The sequence below is a fragment of the Pipistrellus kuhlii genome, unplaced genomic scaffold (assembly GCF_014108245.1).
Source record: "Pipistrellus kuhlii isolate mPipKuh1 unplaced genomic scaffold, mPipKuh1.p scaffold_m20_p_4, whole genome shotgun sequence".
Lineage (NCBI taxonomy): Eukaryota > Metazoa > Chordata > Mammalia > Chiroptera > Vespertilionidae > Pipistrellus > Pipistrellus kuhlii.
In genome coordinates, this window is record NW_023425540.1 from 90,847,518 (window position 1) to 90,862,249 (window position 14,732).

Below are 14,732 nucleotides of genomic sequence, written 5' to 3' on the forward strand. Positions count from 1 at the left end.
GGGCTTCGTAACTGTTTGGGGGACACACAGTGCCTTTTAGAAAGGTAAGAGCGCTCTCTGATGGGCTACGGCATCACGAGGAGGCGGCCCCTGGGGTGCCAGCGGAGGCCCAAAGTGCTGGGTCCCCCCAGAAGGCGCACAGCCGCCTGTAGGTGTCACAGTGCCCCTGGGAGGGGGCAGATAACGCGGGTGGGGGGTGGGGGGTCCAAGGTCCAAGGAGTCATCCAGGACAACAGCTGCCAAAGGACGGCTCCAAGCAACTCAGTGGAGCTATCACATCCCTCCGAGTCGCAGCGTCGGTCACACCCATTCTGGGCACAGGCGAGAGGCGCAGAGGGTGCGCCCGGCGGGGGTGGGTGGGGACTCAGACGGCCACGCGCGCTCTGTGAGCAAAGACTCCTCCACAGACGGATGCACTGGTCAAACGTGCGCCTTGATGTGGGAGCAGCGCCCCGCCCAGCCCCGCCCCAGCCTGGCGCGCGAACTCAGGCCGCCCCGCAACGCCCACGCCGCTCGCGGCGCTGCAGTCTCCGGAGGCGCCGCGTCCACGCGTCGCGCCAGGGCAGCACGAGGCTCCCGCGAGCGGCGCTGAGCCCGGGCCCTCGGCCCCCCGGGTCCTCCGCCGCGGCCCCTGGCCCGCCCCCCAGCAGCAGGTAGCGGCGACCGGGGAGCAGGTGCGGGCAGCCGCAGGCAGCGTCCCGCGCGGGCACCCACAGGGCGCTGCTCCCGCGCCGCGCGCGCTCCTCGCCGCTCCGGAACACGGCGAGCACGGCCACCGGGAAGCGCGTCCACGAGCCGTGGGCCTCGCCGCGCGCGCCCACCGCCACCTGCACCGCTGCGGAGAGGAGAGGGGGCGGGGTTAGGCTGGGGAGGGGCGGGCTGCTCGGAGGAGAACCGGGCGCCAGTGGCCGGGAGGGAGGGCAGAGGAAGGAAACAGAGGACAACCGCTGGAGGGGGAGGGCACAGAGAGGACACTGCAGCGGAGGAAGCAGAGAGGTCACCAAAGGGCTGGCGGGGGCAGCGCCAGTGGCAGTGGGGCACGAGGGATGGGGCCCAGCTAGGGTCAGGGTATCCAAAGGGAAGTGGGCAGGGCAAGGGCAGAAGGTGGGGGCAGGAGGCCTGGGGGCTGCCTACCATAGTCTTTCCTGCAGAACTTTTTCAGGCTGATGCGGTAGCTGCCTCGGGTGGGTTTGCAGTGCAGGTCGCAGTCTGGGAAGGGGAGACAAGGTCGTGGGCAGACCTGCACAGATCCCCCGCCTCCTTCCCCCAACCTCTCCTCCTACCTTCCTTGAACCCATAGCACCTCTCCTCTCATGGGCATGCCAGTCTAGGACCTGATATGTGCCCACTCACCCTGAGACTCCACAGGGCTGCTCTCCTCAGTGGGTCCAGGGACAGGGGTCTCTGCAGAGAGGGTGGAAGAATGGCCTGTCTTTGAGGGAGTATAGGGGTGTCTGGAACTCTCAGGGGATATGCAGGCAGCAGCAGGGAACTGGGGCGGCCCAAGCAGGGGAGGGTCACTCACTAACGCAGGGTGCCACCGGAGAACGGCTCTGCTGGAAGCCGGGGGCGCAGCGATTGCAGGTGAGGCCAGTGACACCATCCTTGCAGGGACACTGCCCCGTGGTCTGGTTGCAGGTTTTGCCAGCAGCACCAACCGGGTGGCAGTCACAGGCTGGGGACAGAGGTGACATGGTCAGAAGCCCATCGGGGAATACGTGGAACCGGAGGGTGAGGGTACGCAGGCTCACCCCTGCAGGCGCGGCGGTCACTCGGTGCGCGGCCCGGGTCCCGGTAGAAGCCCTCCCGGCAGTAATGGCAGTGGCGGCCGGCAGTGTTGTGCCGACAGTTGAGGCAGACACCGCCGCTGCGGCGGCCGGACAGTCGGTACAGCTCCATGTTGAAGCGGCAGCGGCGGGCATGGCCATTGCAGGAGCAAGCTGCAGAGAGGGGTGGGTCAGGGGCGGGCTGGGGGGATCCAGGATCCCCAGGCCACCCTCCAAGGCCTCACCAAGGCAAGCGTGGGCTTCCCGGGCCGTGGCCCGCTGCCATGGCCTGTCGCAGTAGAAGGGCTTGCAGCGGCCACAGTCGGGGCCCTCGGTGCCGTGCCGGCAGTCGCAGACGAGGTGTCCCTGGGGGTCCAGCAAGCACCTGGCAGCATGCCCATTGCACTTGCAGCGCCCGCCCACCTGGAGCTCTGTGGCCGAGTAAGCGTAAGGGACGGCGGCCTCCGCGTCTCCGGCGTCCCTGGGCACGGCGGGCCTTGTGAGCACTATGCGGATGTCCGTGGCGGTCACCCAGTCTTGGAGCACCGGGCTGCTGTCCAGATCCAGGCCCGGCGGGCTGCTGTCCTGCACGCTGAAGGCCAGGAGACCGCCACCATTGGGCTGGGGCTGGGGCTCCGGGAAGCACAGAGCTTCGGGCCCGGGACCAGCCGGACCACTGGCCGGGGCAGGCGGGCGGCCATAGTCCAGGCCACAGCGGGAGGAGAAGAAGCCCAGCGGGACCCAGCTGCGGCCGTGGTCCTGCGACTTGAGCAGGGCCACGGAGCTGGGGGGCGCGGAGCAGAAGCGCAAGCTCACGAACACCAGCTCGAACGTTTTGCCCAGCGGCACCGTGAGGGTCACGTTGAGGGGCGCCCGGGTCAGCCAGTCGGAGCGCCAGCACACAGGGCTCGTGGTGCCCCCGGCCAAGGTCAGGAGGGTGGCCGGGTGTGCCCGCCGCGGGTCAGAGGAGTCGCAGGCCTGCGCGGGCGGCTGCCTGCATGTGCTGGACGCCAGCACCTCGCGGCCCAGGGCCGCATTCACCAAGCCGGGCACGCAGACCCGGGGGGCGCCCCCCTCCTCATGACAGGGGTCTGCAGGCGCTGGCGGCCCTGGGCTCAGCGCGGCCAGGAGCGTGCCCGCGGTCACCAGCAGCCCCCAGGGCCAGACGGGCATGGCCGGAGCCTCCGTGGGTCAGCCAGCTGGCGGTGGCCCCACGCCGCTGTCTTCGTGGGGGTGGAACCCCCGGGTCGGAGGCTCTGCCTGCCGGCTGGCTGGCCTGCAAAGTGGAGCAACCGCAGGCCCCGGGCGGCCCCAGCCGGGGCCCAGATGAGGGTGCAGCCGCGGGCACGCCCCGGCCTAGCGCAGCAGCGAGGATGTTGGCGGGTCCTCCTGCACGGCCCGGAGCGATGACAGCCTGCGCCCCAGCTCCAGGCTCCTCCGTCCCTGGAGGCCCCTCCCGCTGCCCGCTGCTCACACTCACCCACGGAGGGCCGGGTGGGGCAGGTCTCCGGGCCTCCGGGAATGGCTGAGGGCGGGCAGGCCCTGGGGCGCCAGGGCCGCCGCCTCCCGCCGGCTGCAGCGAGGGCCGCGGAGCGGTGCCAGGTGGGGGTGGGGGGCGCAGCAGGCTCAAGCCTGGGCCCAGCCAGGGGCGGGGCTGCTGGGGCCGAGGAGGAGAGAGGGGAGGAGAAGGGGCCTGGTCGGCATAGCGGGAATCAGAAGCAGATTCAGACACTGGCTGGGCCATCGGGGGAGGGGCCCGGGAGCCAGGAATTCGCAGTCGGGAGGGGTCTGGAGGGGGAACACTCAGCCACGCAGCCCGTGGGGGACCACCCAGCAGGGTTGTTGGTCCGCAGCCAGGCTTTGACTGCTCCTGGGGCTGTGTCACATGCTGGGCGGGGGTCTGGCAGGCTCCTCCCTCCAGCCCGTCGGGCAGGCTGGGCCCTGGGTCTGAAGTCTGGGTCTGGGATGCTCCCTGGTGCCCACGCAGGACATACTCGGGGCATGAGAAGCCAAGTCATGTTGGTGAGTGTGGGGTGTCCCCAGGGCAGCAGTTTGCTCTAGTAGGAAGAACCCAGAATCAGGAGTAGGTCTTTGAACCAAAGCTGCTCTAATTGCCAGCTGTGTGGTTCAGATTCCTTAACCTGGTCCTGCCTCAGTTTCCTCTTTGGCCACATGCCCGTTATGTAACATTGCTAAGTTGGGTGTAGGGGTGGGGAATTTAACGAGACCAACGCTCAACAGACTTGAGTCCCTCCTGCCTTATGTCCAGGAAGGACTGGATCCCTGATCCCTGGGACTGGCCTGAGCTTGTCTAAGGGATGAGGCTCGTATCCTCCACCCAGATCAGTCCACACTCTTGTCCCTGGTTCTCTTAAGTGTCTAGTTGCAACACCATGATGGGCCCAGTCCTTGGAGCTGGCAGGGAGGAAGTGGAAGCTGTGGAGGGAAGAAGGTGGAGGGGGGTACAGCCAACTAGGTGGCAGGTCTCCTTGGGGTTTAGGGGCTTGGTCACCTGTGGAGAGATAGGGAGTGGAGTTTGACCCATGGGGAGGGCCTGGTCACAGATGGCAGTACCCCTGAGCCTGGCCTATATACTAGCAGATTTGGACAGGGAAACTGAGGCAGAAGCCCAACTGGGTAGCCTGGACACCAGCTAGGGTTGGGGCAGCTGCAACTGAGAGTGGCCCCAGCCAAGAGGAACCAGGAATTGCTCTGAACAGAGAGACCCCTTCCCAACCACCTTGAGGTCCTTGTTGGAGGGGGACCAAGCATCGTAGGAGGGGCTGACCCCATGGGGAAAGGAAAGGCCACACAGGAACACATCCTACTTAGGACAGCTCTGAGGCCTGAAGTTTCAGAGAGGAGGCTGAGTTCAGACCAAGCCCTCCAGCCAGTGTAGGACGCCACGTGAGTGTGTCTGTGTTAGTGAAACTACCATCTTATGTTGTGCCTGAGATGCTGAACGGACCCACAAGAAGAGGATGGAGAGAAGCAGAATCCTTGTGCTGTTTAGGAGAAGAGGGCAGGAGGACACTGGAGCCTCATAGGGAAAACTGAAGGCGAAGAGGAGAGAGCAGGAGGGCTTGACTCGCACAAATGCAGGGATGTGGATGTGTAGGGACTAATGAGAAGATGGGAGACTTCGGAAGGACTCACACAGAAGAGTCCCAGGGGCTGCTGGTCTCTCCCTTCACGTCTGGCAGCAGCAGGAAGGCCATGGGTACCCCCTGCCTCACAGAGCAGGTGCTATGGAACCCTGCCCCGCAACTCCCCAATAAAGAGAGTGGGCTCCTTTCAACAAAGAGCTCTGCATGAATGAGGGCATTGGCAGGGCACAAGCACATTCTGCTCCAGTTCAGAAACAGCACCTTCCCAACCACCCTCTTCAAGGCCCTCTGGTTGCTCCCTGGGATGGGAAGAGCTTGGTGAAAGAGAGACTGGGTGCCTCAATAGATCCTTTGGGGACCGTTAGAAGAAAGGAGGTGATGCAATGGCCACGGTGGGGAGAAATGCCCAGGCCCATCGCAGGAGTTCCACAGGGCCTGGAGCAAGCCTCCAGGGAAAACCTGGAGGTCTGGCCGAAACCGGTTTGGCTCAGTGGATAGACCGTCAGCCTGCGGACTGAAAGGTCCCAGGTTCGATTCCGGTCAAGGGCATGTACCTTGGTTGCGGGCACATCCCCAGTAGGGGATGTGCGAGAGGCAGCTGATTGATGTTTCTCTTGCATCGATGTTTCTAACTCTCTATCCCTCTCTCTTCATCTCTGTAAAAAGTTAATAAAATATATTTAAAAAACAAAAATAAAAACAACCTGGAGGTCTGGATTCAGGACTCCTGCCGGGAGGGAGGAAGCAGAGATCAGGAGGAACAGCCTCTCCCCTATTTGTCAGCCTTGGAGGCTTTGTCTTCAGCCCTGCCTCCTGGATGGGATCTGCAGAACATCTGGTGGCTTCTGAGGCCCCTGGGGCTCAGACTGCTGATTATTCATGGGGTTCCGCCCTGGACCTGTTGCACCACCAGATCCCTAGGGAGGAGGCTGCAGTCAGCTGAGCCTCTTCCCTGGAATGGTCGCCTGCACACATTCTTTTCTGCTCCCTGCCATGGGGCAGCCCTGGCAGATGGTGTGATAGGAATTAGGGGGCTTTTCTCCCAGCCCCCAGCCTAGGCTCATGGTTCCTTGTGGACTCTGCCACTTGTCCCCAGTCCCTAACTAGGTCTTCTCACACCTATCTCCTCAACGGCCCTGTCCCCTTCTGGCACCTTAGAAGAGGCTCTGCCACCCCCACATCCCCCAGGGTGACAGCTGCTGATTTGGGGGAATATAGGGAATCTGTCTGGGGAAGACAGTGGGCCTGGGTCTGAAGCCTCAGGGGCTGGGGTCTTTCCTTTAAAAGGCAAACTGGCCCTATCCGGTTTTGCTCAGTGGGTAGGGTTGGCCTGCATACTTGATTCCTGGGTTTGATTCTGGTCAAGGGCACATCCATCATACCTCAGTTGTAGGCTCAATCCTCTGTTGGGGTGTGTGCGGGAGGCAACCAATCAATCATATCAATGTTACTCTGTGTTTCTACCCCTCCTTTCCACTCTCTCTAAAAAACAAACAGCCGAAACCGGTTTGGCTCAGTGGATAGAGCGTCAGCCTGAGGACTGAAGGGTCCCAGGTTCGATTCCGGTCAAGGGCATGTATCTTGGTTGCGGGCACATTCCCAGTGGGGTGTGCAGGAGGCAGCTGGTTGATGTTTCTCTCTCATTGATGTTTCTAGCTCTCTATCTCTCTCCCTTCCTCTCTGTAAAATATCAATAAAAATATATTTAAAAAACAAACAAACAGAACAATGGCTGGATGAAGATGAATACCAAAAAGACTCCCCTAAAAACAAAAACCACACACACACACACACACACACACAACCAAAATAAAAGGCCAACTGACCCCCAGCCTAGCCCAGAACTTGATATTTCCGCAAGATGCTTTCAAGCCACCTTTTGTTCACGTATCACACAAACACGTGTTTATTAAGCACCTATTATGCCTCAAGGAGCAAGGAGCTTCCAACCCAACGGGGAAAACAGACAGCTGGGAACAGGAGCAGAGCATGCTGTTCCTTGCTCTGAAAAGGGTAGCTACACAGTCTGCAGCCACTGCTGCCCTGCACCATGAACACCTGCCAGGCAGGGTGCCAGTGCTGCCCTCATACTATCCACCTGCTCTGTGCTCAAGTTGTGATTAGCTTTGTGAGCCGAGCAAAACGCTGTGTTGCAGAGGGTGGCGAGATGGGGAGAGCCCATGGGGGTGGGGAGGAAAATGGCTCAGTAACCCCTAGTCCAGCCATGCAAGGTTTGAGAAAGGAATGGTTTGGGGAATGCGACCCACATGAGGCACATCTACCCGGCCTGGGCGAGGTCTGGAGAGGAGGCTCCTGGCTCATCCAGACCTCACTGGAGACCAAGCCTCTTGAGTGGGCTCAGGGTGTTCCCAGCTCCCGCCCCTCAGCTGCTGTCACCAACCGAGCACAGAAAGGCTACAGCCAGGAGCCCAAGCCTGCTGCCCGCACTTAATGTAGCCAGCAATTCGCCCTGGGTCAGTGCAGACAGGGTCCTCGCTGAGAGGTGATGGCCACAGTATGGCGGTGGAGCCTGTCAGCACAGCCACAGCACCAAACAGTAGGACGATAAGACCCAGCGAGGTGATGATCTCCCAGTCCATGATGCTAGTGCCCAAACACAACCCGCAGGGTGGGGCTTGGGGTGGTGGGTGGGAATCAGCAGGCTCCTTGGGCTGGGAGTCCGGTGCATTCATGCTGCCCACACTCCGGTGGATGTAAACACCAGCACAGTTCCCGTTCCAGCTGGCCAAGTCAGAGCAGACTGGCAGGGAATGCAGAGAACTCCCTCCTGCCTCCTGGGGCAGGTGCTAGAGGACAGGTCTCCTTCCCTCTACTCCCCTCACTCGGGGTGCCTTGTGCTGGGGCTTACCCAGGCTTCCCCCCTCATACTCTCCATGGCACCTCCCTGCCCAAGGATGCCCAGTGGTCGGCAGGACACCACCAGTGTCCAGGACTGGCCAGGGCAGGTGGGTCTTTGGCACCCATTTGGGCCTGACTAGGGATTAAGGTGGGGCAAAGGTTCAGTATGGAAGGGGCATAAGTAACCAGTGGATACAATTCTGGTGGAAACTACCTGCTATAGAAACTGATTCTAAGCCCTTTGGCTCAGTGGATAGAGCGTTGGCCTGCAGACCGAACGGTCCTGATTCTGGTCAAGGGCACGTACCTCAGTTGCAGGCTTCTCCCCGGAGCATGTGCAGGAGGCAACCAATTGATATGCTACTCTTGCATCTCTCTGTCTTTCCCTCTCTTCCTAAAATCAATAGAAAAAATATCCCCAGATGAGGATTAAAAAAAAAAAAAAAAAAAGGTGATTGTGGGGTGGCCAGTAACAGGGTGGTAGTGGAATCCACCCTGAGGATTAAGGGTTCCACAAGACCCAAGCACCCGGGCAGCACTAGAAGCAGTAACGGAGTGGCCAGCTGTCCCTCAGGCTCCTGCCTGTTTCCCCCTCCCCACAGTTCCTGTTCTGGGCAGTGGATGGAGCTGTTCTATTCCCTGGAGGCCCCTCACCGCAATTAGGCCCCTGGTTTTTCCTTTCTTTGTCATAGGTCCCCAGCAGCCCTCAAGATTCATGACTCTATGTCCAAAGTACCAGGCCTGCTTGAGGACAGGCCTTTTACAGGTAAGGCCTCCTGGGGTTTACCTGGAGCCCCCCTGAGGTAGGTTCAACATCACCAAGTTCATTCCTCATATCTGCCATACTTCACCTGGCTCTCAGTTACCTGCCTCCTGGGCATGGGTGCCCCAGACAGAGTCTGGTGTTACCCCGTTTCAGTCACTGTCCACACTAAGGGCCAGTACCCCCGCTCTGAGCATTGTGCTCGGTCCTTGTAGGTGCTCAATAAAAGTTCATTTAAAGAACGCCCCAGCCTCCCACACCTCACCAGGGCCCAGCTCTGTGAAGCATCTCACATCTTCACCACTACCCCCGGTATGATAGTGTGGACAACACTGGGAATTGAGGCTCAGAATCCTTAAGAATCTTGCTCGAAATCCTATAGTAGCAAACAAGTCACAGTATAAACCCAAATCTGACTGATTTAAAACTAGAGGCTGTGACCTTGACCTCTACTTTTTTGCTTCCAAAGCAACGATTCTTCAATAGGGAAGGCAGGAGCCAAGAAGAGGAACAGGTGAGTGGTGTTGGGTAAAGGGCTCAGTGTGAGGAGCACACCGACTATAGCAATAGCTCAGGAGGTGGTGGGCACGGGTACCAGGACTGATGGCTGTGGGCACACAGTGCCTGCCTACTCTGATAGAGGCCTGTGGCTTTTGTGTCTTCCAATGAGCCAGGACAGATCTAGGCACCTGTGCTAAGGCCAGTGGATGAGGTGAGTCCCCACTGCAGCCCATCCTGAGTGGCCTTACCCACCTCCCACAGTGCAGAAGGGATATGAGTATTTTTAGTAGGTATACTTGATATATTTTTGGCAAACAAAGACAAATACACAACAAACCACACCTTGTTACATAATTTCTAAAGTACTTTTAATGTCACTCAAGCAGCTTTTTAAGTCTAAAGTGAGAGAAAACAGAGGTAGCTAAGAAAAATTCCCACTGGCCTCTGTTCCCCCCAGGCCCGTGGAAGGCCCAGCTGAGGCCTGACCAGGCTTAGCAGCTATGAGATGGGGCCTATTTCCTCAGGAAGAGCCAGAGGTCCATGCCTTCCTCTCGGAAACCTGGTTTCCCAGGGGAGTACCAGCATCCGGAGCCAGGCCACTGCACCGGTAAATCCCCTCAATTCCTGTTCATTTAACGCTGACCAGAGAAGGGGCGCTCTCCCCAACAGACCCAGAATCAGCCTGCCTGGTCACAGGAAGGGCTCAGTCAGCAGGTTCATCTCGCAGGATGGTGAGGAAGTGCTGGCCTCCCTCACAGAGAAGGCTGTGCACCGCCCGGCACAGTGCCAGCTGGGGGGGTCCCAGTGGCTCCTGCATGCTCACCAGCGGGAGAAGTTCTGCCATCAGGACCTGGGGGGAGATGAGGGTCAAGGCTGCAGGGAGACCTTGTCCCAGACAACAGTCCAGGGCCCCCACAGGAGGGCCCAAGGGATAGAGTAATCCCAGGAAAAGCTTTGAGGCACCATGCTCCAGCCCCTCCCTCCTCCAAAAGCTCCATTCTCCCTCCTGCTGCCCCGGTGCTGGCAAATGCACAGGCGCAGAGGCTCTCATCAAGAGCCCAGATAGGGCCGAAGCCGGTTTGGCTCAGTGGTAGAGTGTCGGTCTGCGGACTGAAAGGTCCCAGCTTCGATTCCGGTCAATGGCATGTACATTGGTTGCGGGCACATCCCCGGTAGGGGGTGTGCAAGAGGCAGCTGGTGGATATTTCTCTCTCATCGACGTTTCTAGCTCTCTATCTCTCTCCCTTCCTCTCTGTAAAAAATCAAAAAATACATTTAAAAAAATCTTTATTGTAAAAAAAAAAAAAAAAAAGGCCCAGATAGGATGTTGAGCCTCACAAGGCTTCAGATCTGGAATCCTCCCCATGACTCAGGCTCCCCTGGCACCCCGTCACCCACCCCCTAACCCTCACTCTGCAAGTACCTTCTCCAGGTGGATTTGCTGGTCCAGCATGTCCACCCGAAGCCTGAGGGCTGCCAGTGTCTGCAGCTCCCGGGTGCTGGAGTAGAGAAGCAGCTGGGGGCTCCAGGTGGGCTCCGCTCCTCCTCCACAAGGCAATGAGGCCATGGGGAGTCTCTCCTCAGGCCACGGCCCCAGCTGCTGTTCCACCACTTCCGTGAGGACAGGGGAACGTGGCCTCGTGGGGTGACAGCCAGGCACCTCTTTGTCACTCTCCTCTAAGGGGAAGCAAAGTTGCAAAGTCTCCATTTGCCTCCGAGACGAAGCCCTATTGTTCATAATCATCTCCTACAAGGCTAGGCCAGACATCTACCATACCTCTCATTCTCACATGCTACTTTTCCAATAATTGGACAAATAAGTAAACTACTTCAAGTGGTAGGGCTCTGTGTGTTGGGAGAAGGAATGGGGGTGAAGGAGCTGTCCCGATTGGTCCCACAGGACAACAGGGGAGATCTCAGAATGCAATGGAGTGACTTGGGGAGGGGCCTGCCTGCCTCTACTCTTGGGTGGTCCAGTGGCTAGAGAACCTTGACCTCCCCTTCCAGACTTTGGCACAGATGGGGGTGGGATCTCACCCGGCTGCAGCTCCCGCAGCCTGTGGAGGCACTGCCCCACAATGGCCTGTAGCCCCTCCAAGGTGAGCAGGCTACGGTACTCCTGCATCCAGTCCGTGGGGTCTAAGAAAGTCAGGGAGGGCAGGCTGGGTCCATGCTGGTCCTGCAGCACTCCCGCCCCTACCCCCACCCAAAAACCTGTATCAGAGCCCACTGACCTCTTGCGAGCTCTTCCTCCATTCTCAGTCTTAGCAGCAAGCAAGCCTTCTGCAGGCGCCCCACCTCTGCCTCCACCTCTGCAGCACTGAGCCCGGAGCTCGGCCAGCCTGACTGGACATGGGTCAGGGAAACTCCCGTGTTCAGCGCCACCGCTCACCTTCCCCAGAGATGGGGTCTGGGAGCGGCTCTGGGCCTTCTTGGAGTTGCTCCTCAAATTCACCAAGTGTAGAACCTTTACTTTTCCCTCCCCCCCCTCCAGCAAACCCAGCAAGGATACAGTCACCTGCATTTTCTGGAGGAATTGGGTTTTAGAAGACGTAGTGGCATCCATGGAGTCGCTGGTCTGTGTAGAGCTGAGCTGGGCCCACAGGCTGGATGCACACATGGGCACCCCAGAGAGAAAATATTATTCTGTCCTGCTAGACTGCATCTCAGGAAGTAGGCCAGAGCCAGAGTAGAGGCCTCAGCCTATGGTGTCTGGCTCTGCTGAGTGGTAGGAGAGGCCTTGGAATGTCTCACGGGAACTAAGAGGACACTGTCCAGAGAGCTGACCCATTCTGAGAAATACTAGGAGAGAATCTGAGGAAGAAGGGGAGAGGGGCTGGCCGTGACTGGTACAGGATGCCTGGTAAGAACTGTGGGTGTTGGCTATACCAGGCACAGTGCATAACCTGAAAGGAACCACCTCGTTAACATCTCTACAAAGCTAGTACTACTACCATCACCTGCACATGCAAGACAAATTGGGATTAAAAGACATCAAGTGTTTTGCTCAAAGTCTTGCAGTTTATAACCACGCAGCTGAGCTGGGGGCCTCAAAGCCTACTGAGTCTAAGGGGACTATGGCAGTTAGAGCTGGGCAGACTCTTAATATACAGTGTTCTCTCCTAGCAAAGAAAGCAAAGGGATCTGCTGGAAAAGTCTTGGTTTCCCTGCTCGCCCCTCCACTCCCACCCAATTGCAAGACTCGGCCTCACCAGGAGTTCTGAGAAGCCGCCTTCCTGAAGGCCATGGGCAGCCGCAGCAGCGTCCTGTCAGGAAAGCCAGTGTTCAAAGGAGCCTCGCCTCATTCTGGGACTGCAGACTCCATTCCCTGCTCAGAGCCCAGACAGGGGTGAGGCTGATCACCCTGCCATCCTCCCCCCAAACAGGGCTTCCAGAGTGACCCTGGGAGCCAACCAGTCCAGGTCTGCCTTGTCAGAGAGAGGAGAGGGTACCACAAGCAGAGACCATCTGAGCCCCTGGGCTGGGTAGATAAAAGGGCACTGGACAGCCAGGAAGGAGAGTGGGACAGGCCCTAGTACATCAAACCCAGCCAATTCAAAGCCAGCTGTTCCATCCTGCCAGCTTCAGGGCATGGGTGTCATGGGTGGTACTCCAGAACCCACATGCATCTCAATGCCCTGCCCTCCCTGTCACCCCAAATTCTAGACTCCAGCTGCTGGCTAGGGTCTGGTCAGGTAGAAAGCAGTTCCTCCAGGGAGGTTCTGAGAAACCTACCCCTTCTCCTTGAGCGTGAAAGCTTCTGGGGCCTGAGGAGCAGCTGATGGAGCTATTTGTTGGTCCCTGAGGCCTGGTCCAGGCTTGGCAGCTAGGGGCCCTCTCCCTATACAGGTCTGATCCCCCGCTGACAGAAGCTTAGGCTTAGGGAGGCCCTTGGCAGGCCTGGTGGCCTGGCGGGTACCCCTGGGGAGTTTTGTTTGAGAAGCCCGGTGTGGGGCAGCGGCTGTGGTAGCAGAAGTGGCGATGGACCCAGACTTCTGGCTGGAGGCCTTGTCTCTTTCTCCAGCCTTAGATATGCCTTTTCGCACGCGTACAGCCTTCTCCAGTGCCTGGGTGAGAAGCTCCAGCTCCTTGAGGTCTTGCGGGCTGGGTGTGCCTGCTGCAGAAGCCAATATAAGTAGTCTGTCACCACTGTCCTTCTTACCCCTGCATGCCAGAGCACAGGCCAGGGGCAGCACTTGGAGGCGGGAGGCTGAGGTTTACCTGAAGATGGGGCCTCTTCATTAGTTTCTGGACCTGGGGTTGGCTCCGGAGTCGGAGTCGGGGTCTCAGCTGGTTCCCTGCGAAGACACAGTAAACAAAACCCCAGCGTCCTCAGAGCCTTCAGGGAAAGGGGGGGGGGGGGGAAAGGCACCGACCACCGGCCCCTCGGAAGTGGGCGCTGGGCCCGGCCTCCTGGCCCGGTCTCTGAAGAGGGATTCCGAGGGCCCGGGGAAGGCCTATCGGGGGTCCCGGGACCCGCGTACCAGGTCCGTAGCAGCCTCCGGGAGACTCGCAGGCTCTGCTCCAGCTGGCGCTGCCGCTCGGCACAGGTGTCCAGGGCGTCCCGCAGCTCGGCCACCAGCCTGGGGAGGACACGCCGGGAGCTCAGCACCCGGGCCGGCCTGCATCGGGCCGTGCTCGCTCCCGACCCCGCTCCCGCTCCCGCCCTAACCCCAGCACCGGCCTCACCGGCGTGAGCAGCCGAGCGGTAGCATGGAGACGGCAGTCGGTCTTCAGGATTTGCCGCCGGCGGAAAGTCCCGCCCCTTCCGGTTTGTAAGACCGCCCCTTTCCGGCAGACTATCCAATCCGGAGACCAGAGCGCAGGACCTTCCTCCTCCCCTACACCCAGCCCATCTCCCACCCTGCTCCCAGAGCCAGGCCCCAAGGCTTCGAGGGGCGGGTCTCGGGTGCCGCGCAGGCTTCTGGTGTGGATAACTGGGTAGATGGTGGCACCTGTGATCGCTTCACAGTTGGCTTCTCCTTGTTCTTATTGAAGGCACTCTGAAGTGAGGCCCACCTGTCTTGCTGACGCCGCGATGGGCCCAATGGCTATGGACTGCCAGCAGTTGCTTGAGATGAGGATGAACTGTGTGTTGGGAGCGGGGGGGGGGGGGGGGGGGGGGGGGGGGGGGGGCGGCGGCGGCGGGGGGGGGGGGCGGGGGTGAGGAAGAAGGGGCGTGTTCGCTTTTGGATATGCAGGTGAGGTGATGACATTCAGGGGAGACATCAGGTAGGCACGTGGGTAGAGATGAAGCAGGATGGTTCAATGGGAGGCAGGTGTGCATGGACAGGGACAGGTGAGGAATAGATGTTGGAAGGAGAGCTGGAGCCCAGAGAGGTGGAGTGACAGCAGGGCCCGGCGTCAAAGCAGCAGTGGAAGACTGTCCAAGGGATGGGGGGTGGGGTCTTCAGTGACTAAGGGAACACCCAGGGTGGGAGCTGTGATGCAGGCGGCAAGAGCCAATGTAATTGGAGAAAATAATAAACAATCTTGGTTTAGGACTACAAATCTTGGGGGAGGGGAGCATGTTTAAAGCTGGAGAGCTGTCCATTTTATAGTCACTAATAGAAAGGTGGTGCAGCACAGGGAGAGAGACATGAAAGAGGGGAGTGGAAGAGGCCAGGCGCAAAGGGTTTGGGACCCAGGCAGCCGTAGTGTGGCCCCTCCATCTGCTGTGGTCTGTTTTCATGCCTAATGTGGGGAGGCTGATGCCATTGAGATTCTCTGTGAGGA

The 14,732-nt window shown here is 59.5% G+C and overlaps 2 protein-coding genes across 3 annotated transcripts; both read right to left on the bottom strand.

Moving 5' to 3' along the window:
• Window positions 1-429: 429 nt before the first annotated feature.
• On the bottom strand, window positions 430-3,657 carry NTN3 (netrin 3). Its single transcript, XM_036409544.2, has 6 exons — window positions 2,012-3,657; window positions 1,752-1,940; window positions 1,526-1,675; window positions 1,354-1,404; window positions 1,135-1,209; window positions 430-835 (listed from the first exon to the last, which is right to left on the bottom strand). Exons 1-6 carry the CDS (start codon window positions 2,937-2,939, stop codon window positions 486-488), a joined length of 1,743 nt encoding a protein of 580 aa, XP_036265437.1. The 5' UTR covers window positions 2,940-3,657; the 3' UTR covers window positions 430-485.
• A 5,689-nt stretch (window positions 3,658-9,346) lies between these two features.
• On the bottom strand, window positions 9,347-13,841 carry TEDC2 (tubulin epsilon and delta complex 2). Of its 2 annotated transcripts, XM_036409545.2 has the most exons (10): window positions 13,686-13,841; window positions 13,481-13,579; window positions 13,218-13,294; window positions 12,732-13,113; window positions 12,209-12,262; window positions 11,509-11,602; window positions 11,231-11,342; window positions 11,034-11,135; window positions 10,420-10,673; window positions 9,347-9,846 (listed from the first exon to the last, which is right to left on the bottom strand). In XM_036409545.2, exons 1-10 carry the CDS (start codon window positions 13,709-13,711, stop codon window positions 9,700-9,702), a joined length of 1,347 nt encoding a protein of 448 aa, XP_036265438.1. In that variant the 5' UTR covers window positions 13,712-13,841; the 3' UTR covers window positions 9,347-9,699. The 2 variants fall into 2 exon arrangements, with proteins under 2 accessions (XP_036265438.1, XP_036265439.1); XM_036409546.2 differs by lacking the exon at window positions 12,209-12,262.
• Between the last annotated feature and the right edge of the window lie 891 nt (window positions 13,842-14,732).

What these genes read in the sequence shown, in the direction of transcription:
- NTN3 (XM_036409544.2), bottom strand. Translation starts at nt 2,939, where the DNA reads ATGCCCGTCTGGCCCTGGGGGCTGCTGGTGACCGCGGGCACGCTCCTG. An exon ending in TGACCGCCGCGCCTGCAGGG is followed by an intron (nt 1,676 to 1,751) that starts GTGAGCCTGCGT and finishes CTCTGTCCCCAG; the next exon opens with CCTGTGACTGCCACCCGGTT. An exon ending in GTTCTGCAGGAAAGACTATG is followed by an intron (nt 836 to 1,134) that starts GTAGGCAGCCCC and finishes TCCTCTCCGCAG; the next exon opens with CGGTGCAGGTGGCGGTGGGC.
- TEDC2 (XM_036409545.2), bottom strand. Translation starts at nt 13,711, where the DNA reads ATGCTACCGCTCGGCTGCTCACGCCG. An exon ending in CCGCTCGGCTGCTCACGCCG is followed by an intron (nt 13,580 to 13,685) that starts GTGAGGCCGGTG and finishes TGTCCTCCCCAG; the next exon opens with GCTGGTGGCCGAGCTGCGGG. An exon ending in TCCAGAAAATGCAGGTGACT is followed by an intron (nt 11,343 to 11,508) that starts GTATCCTTGCTG and finishes ACCCATGTCCAG; the next exon opens with TCAGGCTGGCCGAGCTCCGG.